This window comes from Stegastes partitus, unplaced genomic scaffold (genome assembly GCF_000690725.1).
Source record: "Stegastes partitus isolate 25-593 unplaced genomic scaffold, Stegastes_partitus-1.0.2 Scaffold793, whole genome shotgun sequence".
Classification (NCBI taxonomy): domain Eukaryota; kingdom Metazoa; phylum Chordata; class Actinopteri; family Pomacentridae; genus Stegastes; species Stegastes partitus.
This window is the reverse complement of record NW_007578524.1, coordinates 120,977-141,998: the sequence shown is the minus strand read 5'-3', so window position 1 is coordinate 141,998 and position 21,022 is coordinate 120,977. Positions and strand designations below refer to the sequence as shown.

At 41.4% G+C, this 21,022-nt stretch overlaps 1 protein-coding gene across 1 annotated transcript in view; it reads left to right on the top strand.

Moving 5' to 3' along the window:
• The first annotated feature begins 833 nt into the window (after positions 1–833).
• The window catches only part of camsap2a (calmodulin regulated spectrin-associated protein family, member 2a), a 47,907-nt gene continuing 27,718 nt past the window's right edge, over positions 834–21,022 (top strand). Inside the window, exons 1-3 of the mRNA XM_008292209.1 lie at positions 834–1,282; positions 5,132–5,391; positions 19,496–19,657. Of these exons, the coding sequence (XP_008290431.1) occupies positions 1,144–1,282; positions 5,132–5,391; positions 19,496–19,657 (561 nt within the window). The 5' untranslated portion in view covers positions 834–1,143. The remainder of the gene's footprint in view (positions 1,283–5,131; positions 5,392–19,495; positions 19,658–21,022) is intronic.

Here is a 21,022-nt window from a genome sequence, read left to right as displayed (position 1 = left end):
TTGTGTTTTTTATTAAATATAAAAATATGACACATTTTAGGTTCATAGAAACGCGACATTCTCCAATCTGAGCTCATGTTTTGTATTGTGGGTGTGACTGCAGAAACTAATATGTACAATCTGTGAATTAAATGCGGCTCAGAGAATGCAGTAGTCTGGAATAATCACAACACAATAACCTATAATGTCTACTTGAGAACATGTTGCTTTATATAACACTATTAGCTTTGTTTTTGCTAATTGCAAGCATGCTGCACTCTCCTTGTCGCATTTAAACGCTCATCGGAATTGAAAAGCATAGCTACGACTCAGTCGTTTGGTCTGCATACGCGTTTAATTAAATTATACATTAGCCTTGACCTGCTGTCATGTGGTCGTTATTGTGAACCTTTCTAGTAGTCCTCACAACCCTGAGCAGGAAAATGCAGCATGAAACCCGAACAGCGTATCGTGATATATTTTAATTACAGTAATCAATTAAACCTCAGCCTTATCAAACTATGTTAAATCAATTACATTTGAGCTGACATGTTGCGGGGGGAAAAAATCGTATTTAGTCCCTTTCAACCAAAAGAAATCAAACAAAAGTGTTTTATACCCGACACCATGTGAAGGCACCTTCGCGCATGCGCAGTGCGCAACAAAGGTGCAGGGCTGGAGAGCCTCAGTGCGGCAGGAAAACCGCATCACGGCACCAGGAGACAGAGCAGAGGAGGGAGAGCAAAACACACAGGTTATTCATACAGTAATACATGGCCACGAAAGGAAGAAGCCGACTGCTTCCAAAGAGCCCAAATAATGGAAATATTTCCGTTTTCATTCCAGCCGAAGAGCACTTTTCCCTGTGAGATCCAAGGAAACCCAGCCTGGTCCGACGGAGTCCATTTCAACTGTTAGGGAGCAGAATGGATGAAAAACACCGAGACTAAGCGACTCATTGTGTCAACGAGTCTGAAAAAAAAGAGACAAAAAGCAAGCCAGCCAAGCATTTTATGACTGAAAGGACCCGTGAATAACCCGCGGAAACACGTCTCATCTCTTCAATTTGCAGCCGTTCATTGTTTTCCCACGAAATTCCAGTAGTGGGATGCTTTCTCGTTGTGTTGCTTCACGGGGTTAAAACGGCACAATTCAGGGAGAGATATGGGTGAAGTTCAGGACGTCAGGGATGCGAAGAAGACCTTCGTTACTCCAGCTATAAAGTCCTTTGAGCACTATGACTTCTCCCGAGCTAAAATCTGTTGCAGCCTCACATGGCTGGTGGCCAAAGCGTATGGGACAGGTAAGTCCATGGCTGCACCTCTGTGTGGCCACACACACATTGCATGAATATGTTGAAGTATTTTAATCTGCTGCTGCACGACCTGATGTAATAAATGTGTAATGTGTTTGTAGTAAACGGGACACAGCAGAGAAACAATCCTCCAAACTACAGACTATAGAGACAATCCTAGAAGCCCCTGGAACATTGTGGTGATTTTCCACAAAAGCTGTTCTTTGTTGTTTCTCACTTTGGGCTTTTAGAGAAATATTTTCCTGGTAGCAAAGCAATAAATATTATGCCAGGACAAAAAAAAAAAAAGATGCAACCCATCTCCTGTGTTCGAACCCAGCGATCAATAAAAATGTCTCAAGGAAAGGGAGTATATTGATATATGAAGGTACCCGTCCCAAACCATGTCACCTTCAGGCTGCTGCATCCAAGTGAAAAATAGAAAGACAGGCATCACCCGTGTTTGTTTGTATTCTTTTTACATTTCCACCAAGATACATAGCACACAAAAGGTTAGTATGATGGTCAGTAACCTTCACGAGGCAAGAATCATGTGTGGTTTCAGAAATATTGAATCCTTCTCTTGCTCATATTAATATGATTCTTATAAATGGCAGTGGATGATCATATATCAGGACACATCAAGGATCAAATATGTTTGGCAATGCAGTCATAATGCTGATTTCTGTGTTAAAACACAATTATCTTAAATGGGATGTCGTTGCAGGCCGTGTGTGTCTATAGCTTGGTTGTATACTGAACAATCACCACCCACATCTCCAGCAATGCAGTGAAAACAAAATGATGAGCGAGTCCGATTGTCTGGCTAGTAAGGCACAAGATCCTTGGTTTAAAATAGATTTTAAAACGACCAGATTATCTCTTCAAAAACAAACCAATAGACTGCATTCTAATACAGTATTTCCCACAGGTTGAGAGCTAGATGGTTGGCCCTAGTGGTGAAGAACTACATCCAACACTTGATAGAGGGTGGCAAGATAACATCACATTCACAAGCAATGAATGGGGGGAAAAAAAACAATTTTTGTATGCAAAGGTTTATGATTGAACTCTGTAAGACATGCATTTCCGACCAGACATCCCGAAGGAAAAACTAAAAATACAACAAAACGACAACACAAAAACATCTGTTTAGGTGGGCCATGCAAATGACTTTCACAGGGAGTTGCAGTACGAGGTGAAATAAACAGACGAGAGCTTTTTTTGTTTTTCAGACTCAACCAAGACAGTCACAGCCGTCTGTAAATCTGTCTTAATAAATTGAAAGTGCAAGATCTTTCTATTAGATTATTTTTTCTGTGCGCTCTTCCATCCAGTCCATTCATTCGGTAATTCACTTTGATCCCCTTTATTGTAGTTAATGTAATACTCTCTGCTTAATGTTCACATGGGCTTAAACGCATCGGCTCTGAAATAACAAACGCCGCTCAGTTCGTCTGAGCGCGTCATTCCTTGCCACTGTGTTGTAATATCCCAGCAAACATGAGATCCCTTGCAGATCCTCTGTGTATTTTCAATCAGGACTGAATGAAATGGGCTGATTCCAAAAATACAGCCCTCCAGAGAGAGAGAGAGAGAGAGAGAGAGAGCGAGGGAGGGAGAGCACAAGAAAGAGAGAGTGAGCGGGCTCATTTCCAGATCCCAGCCTACGCCGCTCTGAATACTTCACATGCATCTGCCTCATTACACCGATGCAAGAGTACATCAAGAATATGCAGTCGAGTACATGCAAGATGCAGCCCTCAGAGCAGATCATGTGCTGTCAGGAAATACTGTCACATAGCATAGACTGATGCCACTTTCAATGTACTGGTTCATCTCTGGTTCACAAGACAAGATTCATTATTTAATGCTGGGTTGAAGCAAACAGTGAAAGAAAATAAGTGTAATTATCTCCGCACTCACTTAGCAGCTTTGCAGATGTCCTTGTTAAGGCCTTAAACTCCAGACAGCAGCCGTTCTGCTCTGTTGTCGACAGATGATGAATGGAATACTGTGAAGGAAGGTTGCACAGATTTCCATGCATGAGTAAATGCTTAACTACTACCAAACTAATTAAATGTTGGAAGATTTAAAACAACAACAACAACTGGGGTATAGTTTCTATATATTCTTTGAACAAATGTGGATTTGACATGGAGTTTTCAGTCTACAGTGGATTGTTGGGAGCATTTTCTTGCAGTTTATTTACAGAAGTCTTACATAATTGTGGCAGATGTCAGAATAATGTGATTTTTAATTCCAGGAAATGGGGCCACAACAGACAAACGCTCCTAATGTTGACACTTTCGTTAATTAGCGTTACAGAATTAGGTGCGTTGCAGAACATAAACCACTAAATGTTGGAACACACAAAACGGGAGCTTGAGAAAACTGTGCATGCTGAAAAATAACATGAAATAGAACATTTTGAAATGACCAAAGACATACTGTGAGCTCCAGGGGGTTTGTTCTGTAGCTCAGCCTGACCTCTGACCTCCCTATGCAGGATGAAAGAGGGAAATGTAATTTACTTGTGGGGCTCCATAACATACAAAAACATATAACGCTGATAGCCGCTACTGCTGCTGTCTGCATTCATAACAACACAGAGTCTATCTGTAGATGACCTTGTTGATAATGGTCACTCCAAGCAGGTGATTCATTGACTTTCACGTGCATGTGTTGGAGGATGGGCAGCAGCGGTGGTGGTGAGCATAAAACTGTCCACAGTCCACGTTTTTCCCAGCGTGCACACACACATGCACGCAGGCCGCTATCAGAATTCATATCTATTCTCCTGCTGGTGACACAGTGACGAGCTCTGCATCTGGAGTGGGTGCAAACGCATTTCAATGTTTTCACACAGCTGCAGAGTCTCATTTAAAACCAATTAATCGTGGATTTAGTGTTTTAGTCTGTCGTGGAAAAAAAGGACTTGCCTTTAGCTTGACTGTGTACAACAGCGGCGCCGGCTGTTTTCAAGCACGGGTTTATTAAAATGCTTCCTAGTTCTGCAAACAGTGGCGAGAAAGGTGCTGGACAAAAGTAATAAAAAGCACAATGTTGCTGAATTATTTGTGGACTATCCCCTTGTGGTGGACTTGCCTGAGGTGATGAACACACACACACACACACACACACACACACACACACACACACAGAGTTACATGCAGCCTCTCCCTTTGATGAGGCAGGCGGTGAGAAGGGTGTTCCCAGGGAGCTGGGAGCTGCAGAGATACAGACGAGATGAATCGATCGGGTTCCACTCCTCCTGCAGTTGCTATAGCAACACTGTGGTCTATCCACACATATCCATGTCAAGATATTGTCAAAACATGGCAATGAAAATAAGTAGTTCTGCCAAAGTAGAGGCAGAGAATCTCTGTACCATGAGGGGAAAAAAAAGAAAAATCGATCAAAAAGCCAGATTTGGTATTGGGCTGTCATTACTCTACATTAGTGCATCTCAAGTTCACCAGATTTTTCACTTTTTTTATTCCATAATCTTAATAGAGATGATTTACTGCAATAAAGGGATGACAGATGGGATAAAGTAGCTCTGTTTTTTATATTTTCTATAGCTTGCATTGTAAATCCCTCACCTTTTATTCTGGTTTTATCAGACTTTAAAGTCATTTACCTTCTCTTGTTAGACACTGCTCAATTAAGCACGAGTTAATGATGATGGGAATATGACGATGTAATTTAGAAACAGGCCACCGATTGCCAAAGTGTTAACATCTAATGATTTACTTAAAGCTAAACACAGCAATGCCACATTCTTCTCACCGAGCCACTATAGTTGATTCTTTATTCCTTTACATAAAATCTCACCTCCTCCTCCGAATCACACAGACAGCATCCCAGCAGACTTGAAGGACCCGTTCTACACAGACCAGTACGAGCAGGAGCACCTGAAGCCTCCCGTAGCCAGCCTCCTGCTATCCGCCGACCTCTACTGCAGGGCCGGCAGCCTCATCCTGAAGAGCGACACGGCCAAGCCCCTGCTGGGTCACGATGCCGTCATCCAGGCCCTGGCCCAGCGTGGCCTCTATGTCACCGACCAGGAGAGGCTGGTCACTGAGAGGGACCTGCGAAAGAGGCCTCTGCAAATGGTAAGAAAGACTTTTTTTTTTTAGTGCCTTTTTAATTTGCACCTTGTCAGGCGCCGGGTGTTTATACTGAGCATGTTTTTCTCGCTGTGCACCTGCAACCTGGAATAACCTGCAGAACAATCTGAAAATGTACTCATTTTTATCCTTAGGGCAATTCTGGTTTTTAATTTTTTTTTTTTTAATTTTACTTCCTGCTGTTCTTGTTTTAGTTATTTAATTAGTTCTAAAACTTAAATGCTCTTATTAATGACTTTATTGCACTAACTGCCTTTTAGCATTTTACTGTTTTGTGTGCGCGTATCTTTTATTTTCTTACTCGGCTACATTGCAAATGAGGCTTTTGTGCTTTAATGTACTCCAAGTTTAAATAGTGGCTGAATTAATTAATTAAAAATTAAAGCAAATTGTTATTTTCATATTCCCAGCAGCAGAATTTGACAGCGGACCGTACCCTGAAGTAGTTTAGTGTCTCTGCTCTTTCTCTGGAACTCAGGCATGTTTCCTGCACATCATCTCTTTCCTCATTCCTTTATTCTGTTCAGCTTGTCTTTTGGAGTTTAACCAGGAAGGAGGAGGATCAAAAACAGGAAGTGGTACCTGCATTTACGTATCTATGCTTAAATGCACTCATATAGAAGTGATTCTCGCTACAGCCTAGTAGTGCCAGATACTCTACAGTCAGTTGCATAGTTTGGATTTTACTTTATTAACCTCAAATAGCACAAATAAAACACCTTCACTGAGTCAGCACATGCATCCAAATAAACTGAGCATGAATTTAATAAATCCTAAGAAGTTGGCCTGCAGGCTTAGAGCAGACAGTGATTAGTGCGCTTGTTCTCCCAGCTTAATTTGCAAAATGTTTATCCGTGTGGTCATTCATTTAAAAGTGGCCGACCACAGGGCTTTGGTTCCCATTTGCTTTGCTTTTGTTTGACAGGAGACTGTGAAACCACATTGTCTCCTAATATCTAATAATTGTGGATAATAGCAGTTTCTATCATTCACATTTAATTAAAAAGACAAACCAACACCACTACGACCCGATGAGCACCAAGCAAACACAGCGACAGATGACGAGTGAAAAGGTACAACGAGACAGAAGGGCTGTCTCATATTCACTTCTCCGGTGCAGATTTTTAAGGACTGCCTGGAAATTCAAACCAACAGTTTGAAACGTACATGACGTAGACCTCAAGGCTTCATCTTCTACATGAGAGAGCTCTATACAAGCGTTTTCATAGCTCATCTCTGTCAGTGAAGCCGATGGGATGACTTTACAGGCAGCCCACTGAGTGAGAATGAGGTATCCTCATTATTTTGAGGCAAAATCTCAATAGGAGACTTTATTGCTTCAGTGAACTGCAATTGAGACACGATTAGCACACAGTATGCCTGCAGTCTGTTTGTAGAGTCTTGCTGGTTTTAATTTCCTTTCTATGCTAATTTAAAAGTTATTTAAGTTTTGTTGGGGTTTACATTTCAAACACTTTGTTTTGTGAAGACAACAAGCATTTTTAGAACCACATTGTCTCTCCAAATTAATTTCCTGTCACGTAAATGAAAGCTAAATTACTGCGATTGTACATTTGTAATTTGAAGTATATGTAATTTGGCCGCGCTCTCGAGCTTGTTAACGCAACAGCAGCCGCAGCTTGAACCGTAGGCATGTTTGTGTATTAGAGTCTATCTGTAGGATTACTGCTTTTTTTTTTTTTTCATTTCAGCTTTTCAGCATTTTATAGTTTAATTTTCTGGCCCAGGGCTGAAGAAGGGTTTTTACACTTGATTCTAACCCAGCGCTGGTCATGACTGAATGGTTTTCTAGAGTGTGTGACAGAGCAGGTCTTTGTGAATGCAAAAAAATGAGCTGCCAGAATAGTGTAAAACCACATTTCTCCATTTCCTCCTAGTGCCATCCATTGTTCCATCTTTCACCCCTCTGTCTCTCTTTTCATCCTCTATTCTGGCCTTTTTCACCTCATTTCCTCCTTCCACCCAACGCCCCTTTTCTTCACATCTTACTTTATTTCTCTGTCTTTCCCTCTCTTTTAATCATCCCCCATTAAATCCAATCACTCCTCTTTCCACAATCCCTTATATTATTTTCTTCTTCCTTCCCCCTCCTTTATTCTGATTTAATTTCCTTCTTCTAACACACTCATTTCTAGCAGAAGCTTTGGTTGCCTGTGTGTTCCAACGTTGGTGTTGAAGGATTGTCTTTAGTGTAGCTATTTCACACGTTTTACTGCTAAAAATGGAATCCTTGGTATTTGCAAAGCAGCACATTCAATGTATTTAGAGCATATAGAAGGAGACCTATATGTAGCATCTAGGAAATGCTGAAAGTATATTTTTGGGAGCCTGGCTTGTGCGTGAAATCAATTTGAAATGTTCACAATATAAAGCAGTGATTCAAGTTGTGTTCTAGTAGGTGGTTAAACATTATGAGACACAGTTAATGCGGATTACCTGCTGCACAGTGGATGTGTGGTCGGGTGGGGGGTCGGGGGTCATGTATTATTCAAAGACTCTTGGAGCATCTACTTTGGCTGATGAGGTGACTGTCCGCTCTGTGGAGGAGTGGCGACTCACGAAGAGGAGCAGGAACATGTTAAAAAAAAAAGAAAAGAAAAAGTGATTTCCTCTGAAAGACTTGTGGTTTGATGTCTTGAGAGGTTTTAGCCAAAGAAAAACATCACTGGTTTCATTCTTGAAGCAGCTTGTGAAAGAGACCGAGCACCTACCTGCAGTTGTATCTGTAAGCTGCTCTGGATAAGCGGCGCCAGTAAATACGGCTTCACGGCATTTTAGCTAAGCATATTTTCTCAACTCAGCAGTTTGCATAAGGAGTAAGAATTTCCAGAATAAGCAACTTTAGAGGATGTTCAAGGCAGCTTTAGTAGGTCGGGCAGGAGCAGAGTCAGATGCTGCTGATGTCTTGGTTGACATATGTCATAACTGTGCACATTTACTGACATCTTCACTGGGTTGCCAGATTGACTTTGCTTTGTAGTCTTTTTAGCCCCCCACCCCTCTCTCTTTCTGTCACTATTCTGCCCACTCATCCTTCTGCCTTCTGCCATGTGACGGCTTTCTACACGTGAAGACGCAGAATCCAAATCGCAGTTACCGCCCACTCACTCGCCTACACACATTCTGTATTACTGACTCTCTCCTCCACCTGTAGTGCTCGCAGAGAATGAGGGAGAGATGTGTGGGCGGGCTGACGATCTGAAAATGCTGTTCTAGCCTTACACATTATAGCAGACGTGAAGCACCGCAGCGAGCGCGGTAATAGCTAAGAGCAATTATCAAAAAGCTTTAATTGCTCAGTTTGTGATCAGCACTTTGTGATTTTGGCGACCTATCAAGAGGAACAACTGGCATCACGGAGAATTCATTTCTAAAAAAAATACTAATAAATCTGCACATCAGTTTCTGCAGATTCTTTCTGAGCATCTGAGTGACACCATAACAACGTATAATCTGTGTCAAATTACAGACCAAAATCTAGACTTGATTAATTGACAGCCCCGCAGGAAGTCAGCCTAACAGTCTGTTGCCATGGTAGAGTCGGGATGAGAATGACGTCAAGAGCCAAAAAAGCCAAGGATTCTAGATGGTGAATGAAAATAGATTCAGTGTGTTTGTGTGCCCACACTTCTGATGAGTGTGTGAGCATCTAATGACCTAATTGCACACTGTAAAGTGGTGCAGAAGAGCTCCCCGATGCAAGTCAGCACGCAAACAAGGTGGTTAAAGTATAGAAACAGCGATTCCTGTTCAGTATTTTTATTTTATCAATTGCATTTAGTTTTGATGAACATGAAAACCCTTTTTGCAGCAACGCTCTCCACCATAATCAGACACTGTTAAGTATGGCTACAGTCTAATCTGCAGGATACTTTGTGGGCTCACTGGAGCAGTGACGGTTAATTGCCTTACTCAAGGGTACTTCTGCAGCCCTTTCCCTTCTCTGCCCATATTTACTCTGCCAGAGTTGGCAAATCAAAAAAAAAAGGCGCAGGATGGTTCATCTTCGATTGCAGTAGATGGTACACGTGTTCATGAAATTCTTTCGAGGGACTGAAGCCCAACTCTTCCTGACAAATCAGGGCAGGGTTTCATGCAGTGTTAAATGACAGATGGGCTATCTCACCTGAAATAAACCCCCCTTAACACGATACAAAGTTAATTTAAAAATGTATTCCTTTGAAATTGAAGACTCACGGAGAAACCCAAAAGGTGTCATGTCACACAACACATACTAATAGTGTAATAAACATAGTTATTGTTAGGGCATCGTTTGCTAAACAAACTGATCATGTGATGAGAAAGAACATGGACAGAGCAGTTTGGGTAGTAGTGGGATGCATTTGATGCCAAAAATACACACGGTCTGCTTGACAAATCTCAAAACTCTACTTCTGGGACCTCAGTGTGGCGCGGACTAATGTACTTCCAAGCTGCTGAACTGTGAATGTCATAGCTTTAATATTTGATAAAGCAGCAGTAAATAGGTCACGTTGCTGGTAAGAGTTTCGTACGAGACAGAGTGTCGTGCTCGTCTGCTGTGAGCTGTGAATTGTAAAAGTAAGAAGCGTCGCACCTTATATGGTTTCTGAGGTGCTTTGTTGGCTATATAGGGGATGTCTCTGTGACTGTGTGGTGGAAGAGACATAAAACAGACAGGGTTGTAGTCACACTTGCGGTGAAGAATGCCTTCAAATTTCACCTTTAAAAGCAGTTCTGCTCCTAATGTAAATGTGAATTGAGTAATACTGTGGCTCTGGCTGAAGTGGGGCTTTACAGTAGAAGAGTGAGCTGACTGTCCACTCGTAGATATTTTTAGATGTATTGTCATTTCTAGTTGTGGCGAGGGGGCTGCAAGGTGGTGGTTAGCATCGTTGCCTCGCAACGAAAAGCAAGGTGGTGAGGACACCCGGGATCTTTCTGCATGGAGTTTGCATGTTCTCCCCGTGCAGCGTGGGTTCTCTCCGGGTTCTCCGGCTTCCTCCCACAGTCCAAAAACATGTGGAGGTTAATTGGTGATTCTAAATTGTCCGTAGGTGTGAATGTGTCTGTCTCTAAGTGTAGCCCTGTGATAGACTGGTGACCTGTCCAGGTGTCCCCTGCCTTCGCCCTAAGTCAGCTGGGATAGACCCCAGCCCCCCATGACCCCAGTGAGGATTAAGCAGTGATAGATAATGGATGGATATATGTGGCAAGAAACTGAATCAACTCAGGGCTGCATCTCTACTCAGCTGTCTGCCCTCTAATGCACAAGTAAGATTTGCACAAAATATTTAAGGTAATTGTTTAATTCTAAACATGTGCTTGTTAATTTGACCCCTGCACTAAGCCAGAAAAGAAATATGACCCAGCTAATTGCTGCTATTATATCAAAACACAGGAATGACAAGCTTTGCAAGACAACAAAACCCAAATGGGACATACAATACCCTCTGCAGCAACTCTGAACAAGAACTCAAGCAAGAAATTTCCTCTTGATTATGCAAGAATATTTTCTGCTGCTTTATAATGTCAAGACTTGTAATTATTCAAATCAGATGTCCTCCTACGTAGGATTAAAGTACAATACACGTATCAAAGTGTTCAAGTAATTATTTTTTTTACAATGTTACAGGGAAAAAAAAAACCCCAGCTTGAACCAAGGAATCATTTTTAATAAAACATGTTGATGAAATAAGTCACTAGATAATATGATGTAATAGATGAAACACTTCCGCACTGATTTCAAAAACGGGAATCTTTTTCAAAGAGACCGAATCTCAGCCCCAGTTGGATCTTTGTCAGGCCAAAAGTGCTGAAAAAATGACTACCACACCCACATACGCACTGTTTCTACCAAATGTTGGTTTTGCTGTGTGACAGATGGATTCATCAACTCTCGTGTAGCATGAAGGGGAACACGCCTCCTTCGGTTATTCTCCCTCTCTTTCTCTTTCTGCCTTCATCACAACCCCTATTGGGCAGGCGCTTGGTTTCCATGGTTACACTCTAGTAGGAAGGGTGTTGTGATGGTGTGTAGGTAGGCGCAGGAGTGGGGGTGCTCATGCCTGCATATGTCGTGTGTGCAGTGTGAGCTTGTATGTGCAGTTGTGTGTTCTGTGTGTGTGTGTGTGTGTAGTGGTTGTGAGCACTGCCAGGCTCTGAGGGAGAGAATGCTGAAATGCTGGATTCATACAAGCAGACAGACGGCATTTCTAAGACGCTGCATCACGTGCAAAGACGCACATCCGCACACACACACATGCACATGCAGAGTGCCAAGCAGAAAAAACAAAATCCTTCTCACAATCAAACTGGCTTCCACAGTCCTTATTCTTTCTTTCCTCTGCACTTGATCTTACGAACAAAGACGAGCTGAAGCAGCAGGGTGGAAGGGAAGCCCATCCAAGTACTTTCTGTCCTCGTCCGCCTCAGCAAAGTCACAGCCAGTACGTTGCGCTCGGTGCCGGCGGCGACTCCCAGGCCGTACAGTATGGATGGATAAACAGCGAGCACATTATGAGATGTCATGTGATGGCCTGAGACCTTCTGTACTCGCTGGCATCGGACTGTGGTTGTTTCTGAGATCTCCAGTTATTTCATTATAACAAAAGAATGCTGAGACTGCATGAGGAGTGGTCAGGTGTAGTAGGGAGGTTTCTCTGCTCTCAACCCCAAACACAAGAGCACATTCCTCCAGATGCCTTCAAACAATCCACAAAGGGAAACACGTGTAAGATAAACTTTCTTATCAGATAGAACACAGCTCAGCAGCAAATGATTATTTTTGATGTCTGTACTTGTTTGCCCTCTCTATTTTCACCTGGTTTGGTTTCCTATCGCCAGTCCCAGGTGAAGGTTCTGACTAAGAAAAGACTGTATATAGAACATTATTTTCAGGGAAGTGCAACCTTTCCCAGACGAATGAATAAGCAAGTGCTGTATTAGAAACAGATTGTGCCTGAAATTATCTCACTCCTTTGGCAGGTCCCTACTCTTTGCTTAAATGAATAAAACATTGTCTCTTCTTACAATCTCTGTATTTTCATAATGCAAACAATTTGTGCTGCAACACATGCAACAGCAGGCAGTTAAATGTCTCTTTAGAAAGCACAGACTTTGAACCATATAAACGGTAAATGCTATATCTACTAAATTAGGTGTAACAGCACATCAAGCCTATTGTAGTGTGTAAAAAGAACTTAGAGCAGGGATTTAGTGTTTTATCATTCCCACTCTACAGGTCTACTCTGAAAACTGCGTTTAAACTACGTTTCAAATAATGTTTTCCGTGGCTGCATTAAACAGAGTAAACTAATGATGTAAAATTCAGTCATTGCTCCCTCTCCACATAAGTAGTAGTCAAGAACAACTGATGTGCAGCTCGGAGACAGAGAGGAATGATCCTTAATTGGTACCTGGTAAAACCAAGCAATGCTCTGCAGATAATCTGCAGCAGTGTTCTGCTCTTAGACTGTATTTAAAAGACAGGCAGAACCTCTGGGTCTGAAAAGTGAGTCAAAGTAATTTAAACCTGCATTCTCTCTCACAGCCAGCAGGGGGCGACTGCTCTGCTTGGAAACAGAAGTCTGATTCTAAAGTAGTCTATGCGAAAGTGGCCCCTCCTTTTTATTTGATCTGTTACATCAGTAAACCTTTTCCTCATGAGTTTATAGTCTCAATTGGTAGTTTTTAGTCTTCTTCCATACAGTATAATGTTCATTTTGCAAGTTGTGGTCCCATTTAAATTAAAATAGGAAGGCTAGCAGGTCATGCTGTAGGACATGACTACCTTGTGATTGGAAAGTTGCGAGTCTGCTTTCAAAAGGCCTAGATTGCGATGGACAAATTCCAAACTAGAGGCTTTAAAATGGTTCTCCACAAACCAGTGTGTGATATCAAGGTAGATATCCATCCTATATGTACAGTATATGGTTGTACTTTGTTGCAGAGCCTTGATTAGAGTGCTTGCAATGAGCTCTCAGTTAGTGTTAAATGGAGACTATGATATAAAGAGAAAAGCAGCCTTACCTGGACAGAGACACTGTATGAGAATATAACTCAGCTATAACAGATGCATTATACTTTATTTCCCTGTTCACCCTCTGTGACACTTTCAAAATTTAGCTGCATTCCCACAGGGATTCACTCTGAACACCAGGTACAATAACAATTTTGTTTATTGCTAAATGGTTATTTCTTTTAAATTGTATTCCAACACCAAAATCAAACACTCCTTTATTCCTATCCACACATGAAACCATTTCAACCCAGAGGGCCTTTTCAAACATGATGGAAGGATTTGGAGTGCAGGCAGATCACCAGGGTAGGTCAACACTGGCTGGTAGCCATGATCCTGTCCCTAGATAGTGTTCTAAGGTTAGCTTTGAGGTTTCCATATAATTGCTAGGTTGGTTTTGGAGCATATGGAGGGGGAAGGTATGCTGCTTAAAAGCTCCATTCCCACAACTGATGCCAGACCTCACAGTTGGTATTTTGTCCAAAAGTGTGCATGGGCATGTGTGAAGTTGTGTGCGAGAGAGCATTTTTTTTATAAATTTTATTTCTGTTCACAGTCGGGCAGGCTGTTAAAGTAGTCGTGCCATCTCTCCATTTAAAAAGGAAAAGTGGAGCTGAAGAACAAAACAAAAACAGAAACCTGGAAGTTTTTAGATTTCCAAAAGGTTTTGCTGATGTTCTTGGGAGAACTTTCCAAGTCTAAACTGCAGGTCTCAGTCATCCCTGCAGCTTAGTTGAAATGCAGCTTCAATTGGGAAAAGTCAGGATTAAGTTAATTAGTCACTTAAGTCTTTGTCACTTAGTTCACCACTTTGGCCTTGACTGAAATATCTTGAAAACTGTTGGAGCGATTGCTGTAAAATGTGGTACAAATGTAAATATGCCCTGCTCATCCCTACTTTGGTGATACCCTCGCTTTAAACTTTTCTTTGTGTGAGCTTGCCTGGTGAGCATGTCTTGAGTCAGCCTCATGGTGCTACAGAGTACACAGTGTCATTCCTGCATACTTATGTATATACGAGTACATATATAAGTATATATAGAAAATAATGGAACAATAATGTTAAGAAAAATATCTTCCTGAGCTCATCTGGGACTGTAAATGTCACCCATGTGGCCCTTTTAACAATAAAATGTCCAAAGATTACTTCCTAAACTTTGTTGTATTTTAAGCTTCCCCTCCATTTTAAATGCATGCACACGGAAGTAAAGACAAAAACATATATGCATACGAAAAGCTAAAAGCTCCACCTCACAGCACTGCTTTTTACTTTGCTGCACTTGTAGTGACCTTCAGAGACCAGAGAAAGGTACAGCTGAGTGGTTTTCCATGTCCAGCTGAGTTGGCGTGAAGTTACCTGGAGCTCGACGGATTCAATTTTTAGACATCTGCCTCAGTGTGGAGTCTCTGGGCCCGGACAGGAGAGCTGTGGTACTAAAAGCAGACTGTATTTCAATATTACATCACTCTGGAGCTAATATTAAATCACTGTGTGTGTGTTGGTGTGTGTGTGTGTGTGTGTGTGTTTCCTCAGTCATGTGGAAGCACAGGAGAGTGCTGTGCAGAAGTTTGATGACTGGTGAGTTTATGGCCATTCTCTGCTCCCACTCTGTCTGATGGAAGTTTCTTTAAAAACTTTGGGAGTATCATCAAGTAATCAATGAAACCTTAAATTCCAGTAAAAGTGATCATTAGCCATGATCCATTGCAGCCTTCTAAGCTTTTACTGTAAGTCATGGTTAAGAAATGACCTACGTCCTGATCATTTTAGAGTGAAATAAATTCGTGTTGATCCCAAAGATTTCACAGAAACTCGTTTTCACAGTAACAGTGAGGAGTGTTGTTCATCTTTGTACCTGGGTCTGGCCTCAACAAGCAGCTCAGAGCCCTGACAATGGAGATCTTAGTTTATTTACAACAGACACGCAACAGTGAGGTGAAATACATCACACACTGTCTTTTGTAGGTTGCTGTGGCTCACATTTGCAATTCCTTTGTGCGGTGTTAAATCAGGCTTCTACGGTGGATTTCCATCTTTGCTTTTTCGCCGTGGAGCCGTATTAAGACGAGCGGTGTTTGCCTATTTCCCCGGGTGGAAATACAGAGAACCGGCAGTGTAGCGGTACAATAAAAACAGGATATTGACCGTGAAGCAGCATCTTACCTCTTGAGAAATCTGTACGAGATTTATGGGCACAATCAGCTTAGATGAGAAAGCAAAAAAAAAACGTGTGTGTACGTGTGGTTTTAAGGTCTGTGTATTTATGTCTGCGAGCATTTATTGAATTCATTCATCATATTTTGATTAAGATAACTAAACGTAACCATTAGTAGTTTTAATACTAGCATGGGATTCGGGCAGCATCTTGCAGGAAAAAGGTTAGCGAGGCAGCCTTATAATTAAAATGTCGCCCGTTTGAATCCTGGGAAACAAATCAAATGGAATGAATTGGCAACGTTTCCCCGCCTTTTAACCGTCCAGATACCCCCCGAGCAAGGCATTTGATCTCTGAGCGCACCAGCGGAGCTACTGCCGGCCACTGAGGTTTTGCTGGGCAGCTCCAAGGTATGCTGTGTGTGGATGTGTGCAGCTGTAATAGTATGAAGCAAAGCAGTGCTGAAGGAAAGCATATGTGCTCAGCAAACGTAAAGGTTAGGCGACATGACGTCATGAGATATCACAGAAGAAACGGCTTCATTGCGAATGACAGGCAGGTCTGGTGTAATGAGAGAGGCTGACCCTTTCTTTGGGCATCCTCGCTTTCCTATTCTTCCACCTTTCTTCTTTTCCCCTTTACGCCCAATCAATTACTAAAGCTTTTCTTGCTATTCACTTTCATCTGACATTTACAGACGGTCAGCTGATCCTTCACTGACTGTCCATTTCTCTAAATGTTACACAGCAACTCCTCTTTGGAAGTGAATCAGTCGCTGTCTGCTACATGAACACTGAATGCAGAGGACCTTTCAAGTGGCATTTTCCAGATTTATTCAAATAGAAGGAGATAGTTGTGTCTGTTTTAGTGCAACAAGGAAACACAAAAGCTTTGTTTTAGTCATCTATCTGATCATCTAAACGTTTCAAAGGACAAGTCGGCAACTCGGATGCAGCAAAAACACAACAAAAGAGCCACAACAGCAACATGAATGTTGAATTTTTCTTCGAAATGTTGAGATAATATGAGCAGTACTCCAGCAAGCAACCCACCTCCACTGCTCACTTCATCTATTTATTTACATTTGAGGAGTTTATTTGCAACAACAGATAACTCCATCATCACAAACCTTCAGAAAACCCACTTTTCCATCATCTACCTGAGACATTATCAAACAAACTTAAGTTGTTTGTATTTTTGTCAATCAAACTGAGTCAAATCCACTCAACTTCCATTTGATTGATATTATCTCAAGCAAACAACAAGAAAATATGTTTTCTGAAAATCTACAAAAATGGAGTTATCTGTTTTTTTGCAAATTAGTAAAGTGGTGGATTTTTGTTCAGGGTTGAACGTTTAACTCTTCAAGTAGTGTGTCAAAACGGTTCTGCAGTTCAACCAAATCTTGTGCTGAAAGAAGTTGTGTTGTCACCTCATAAAGTACGCATGACCTCAGTGTCAGTAGCACCAGAATCCAGCATGTGGTTCTCCACTCACCTCCTCCTCGTCCTCCCACACAATAGCATGATGTCATTCAATATCATCACACACTGCGGGTCTGCGGTTTAGTCAACAAGATTAACTCTCCCTGTTGTCATTTCATCTCATTGGACCGCAGCAGATCCAAATCAATATCCTCAGATCGCTCAGCAGGGGGAAGGAGACGAGGAGAGAACGAGCCCTTGGAGGATCTTTGACGGTCCCTTGGCCTTTGTCTTAAATTGGTGTTGCCTGGAGTCGGTCGTTTTGTGGCGGAAACGGAGGGCAGATTTGTAACTGTGCTCTGCAACCTGATAACAGGATGTGTGTGCATTTTGGATGTTTGTGTGTCCTCGAGATAATGTATTGCAGTGTTTGGACAGGCTAAATGAAGGCCAATAGGAAACATCTTGGCAGTGTGTTATTAAATGGGGTTGCTCTGCTGCCTGGTTGCCAGATCGGAGATAGTGGAAATTAGGAATTACGCTAATGTGATGTGAGACAGGAAATTCATTACAGAGCTACAAATACGCTTACAGTTGCTAACTTGACAGTCAGTCTTATCAAGTGTTATTTTATGATGCCATAGTTTGGGGAAATATCACTTCTATATTTTTGTAATTTGTTCTGTTTGTCCCAGCTGCCATCATATAAAGCTCCACCAACTGCTGTACAGTAAGGCAGCGTTTGTATTTTATCACAAAGTTACTAAAAGGTATTACGCACATTTTTTACATGACTAATTCTGGCTTTGTCTCGTTCACCTTTATGACTAACAGAAAATGCCACAGTAGTCTGAGTGATGGAGCGAGCGAGCAGCACAGCCCCTTTAACATCACTTCAAGATTAAAACCTTTTATTACCTCGCTTCCTTTTGCGTAATTTTGTTTCGCCGGATGATTGTTGATCTTGAAGGGGCCATTTTAAGTTCACAGCTGATTAAATGGGTTAGCTCACGGAAAAGCTGCTGCCCAAGTATAAATATTTAGCAGTTTGATTTCTATAGTGCCTTTAGGATGCACAAGGCAGCATAGACGAGCAGAGGGACTGAAAGGTAGGAGCTAAAATATAAAGATCAGACGTACTGCGTGGGCTATACCCACTTGGAAGATTTTCCGCATTAAGCCGACATTACGCGTATGACTAGTAATGACTATAGGTCATTATAATAATGATCAAAAATAGGCTGAGGAATGGCAGAACTCCCTGAAAACACCCTGTTTCATTAACTTTAGCTGCCAAATACCAACATTATTGCGTAAATGTATTTTGCAGCGTCGAACAAGTTACCACACCTTCTTCTGTTCATCGTTTCCTTTACCTCTCACGAAGGAATAATATGCAAATGGTTCTTTTTGGGAATAGAGCCAAAGTCTTACAGGAAGTACAGTACATTAGATGTTTTCTTCGAGTTATATTTTGTACTAAATATCTGATGACAGTGAACTACCCACAGTCTTACGTAATGAAAAGTCCATGTAAGCTGGTCAGAACATACTCACTTAATTACAGCTACAGCACAGTCACACGATGAACGCCACGATATTCTTCTCTATTTTTGTATTTGTAGTTTTTTCAAATTTGAACCCTACATTCCAGGATAATGATGAGCGGAGCAGCATATAATAAGTGCCAGCTCTGTTACTTGGATTCAGAAAGACGTCTTATTCGGGCTTTCTCAAAGGCTAACAGTCGCTGTGAGCAAACTGGGTCTCGTAACAGGGGGATGGATGCACTTGTTTCCAGGGCAACAGCCACAAGAGGAAATTCAGCCGAAGACAGAGGACGAATATGGAGTCCTGGTCCAAACCTATAAACCACGGCTCTGTCACTGCTTTACCCTCCACTTTACTGCAGTAACATGCTAATTCTAGGATTCCTCACTATGTGAACTTTTTCATTTTTGTAAAAAAAAAAAAAAAAGGCTCAAACTTGAACAACTGCATTCGAATTTTCCATATTTGTATTCCAGCTCATACTCTATATCGACTTGGTCGTTTTTCATTCTCTGCCTCAGCAGATCTGACAGATCTTTGCTGTATTTGTTATGCATCTATTATCTTGATCCTGTTGAAGTATCAGATTTTCTCATTGTCTGGCTCTCTCGGTCTGTTACTGAGATTAACACACTGTCATAGTTCGATAGCAGAGCGGATAGATCTTTTGACATCGTGTCCAGGAAACAAATTGGGTTTACTTTCTCATCTATCATGTTTCTGTCTGACATCACTGTTTACACAGCTAAGGTTTTGACCACAGCATAAAAATAAAACTAAAATGCAGGAGTACACTGTTATATTTACAGTTAAGTGACAAGGAATGACAACATAAAACACCTACACATACCATCTTCATTAAATCAGCCACAGCCGAGCTACCTCAAAGCTACTCATTTCCGCCCTCTAATCATTGTTTGCACTGTTTTCTCTTCCAGAGCGCCCATCTGGCAATGATCGACACTCTGATGATGGCGTACACGGTGGAGACTGTGAATGCGGAGAAGGTGATGGCCTGCATTCGTCAGTATTCATCCTGCAACCCTGAAGCTGAGACGCCTTATGACACAGAGGACGCAGTGACCACCTGGATCAACAAGGTAATGGTATAGGTGTGGGTCTGAATTGTTATCCACAGAAAATCCTTTCACAAACTTTACTGTCCCTGTGTTCAGTATTTTTTCCTAGAATAGTGCTCATGCTGTAGAGAAGTTACTAGAGATGACCTCTCTCTGGGCAATTTCACCAATATGTTGCTCATAGAACTTGAGCTCTGAAATTCTGCACTGCACAGTGGGGCTGCAAGATATTTTAGTGGAAAAAATAAAATAAAATCTGGCCTAAATACCATGAAATCTATTCCATAGTCACCACTTTGTCTTCATGGCCTGAGGTTACATGGAATGATGTGTGCAGGTGAACTCACGGCAAATGAGAAAACATCCCACAGGGTACAGTGAAAGTGGGATGGTCCAGTTCTAACAACTTTCATAGTGTTTAGAACTTTAACAGGCTGACACTGGTCATATTGTAGGTTTATATCTGTCAGATACAGTTTGTATGTTACTGGCTGTATGTCCAAGAGAACAGAAATTCCTTACTTATCTTGTACCTGTATTTTGCAGATAAGTCGTACTTATCTTCTGTTTACATATCTGATAGTTTGACTATAATGGCTTTTGAGGGCTGCTGCCTATAATGTTGTACAGAAGCTGGTCTTATAAACTATATTCTGTGTCTATATTCTCCATTATGAAGTATTCTCAGACCACACTGTTGGCGAAATCCACTGGTTTCCTGCTAATCTTAATATTTAGTATGCTCCAAACTGTCGCTGTCGTTTTTTAACCAAAGTACAAGTGAATATAAAGATTGCATCTAACACATAATTATCATCAGAACACAGTAACACAGAAGCAGCACATGTGGCCATATTGTGTCAAAATGAATCAACAGTCACCTTTAACGTCTCCAAGAGATAAATGTTGTTTAGTTGTTGTGTCACGTCAATGTCACAACACAGTCCTGTATACACAAACTATCATTTAACCCTATTCAGGACTTTTGGGGTGTTTTGGACCCCAGGCCATTTGGTTTAGATGACAGGTATTGTGTTTTTATTTTGGAGGGTTTTTTTAAAATATAAAAAGAGGAACATTTGTCATGCATTTGGAACCAAACATACGCCAACTTATCAGAAAATTCATCTAACATAGTATAAAAGTCTGTAATGAATACCAACAAATATTTTGCACATCTTCTTTCTTGGGGTCCAATGGACCCCGAAAGACCTTCTACGTATGGCAACATGAAGGTCCTGAACAAGGTTAATATTAATCCATGTATTATACATGTTGTTAATGATTACCTGTTAATCGATCAGTTGCCGTTATTTATTCAATTGATGAAGGTTATATTATTCGATAAGGCAGAAGACGAGGGATGTGTGTGTCAGAAAATGCATT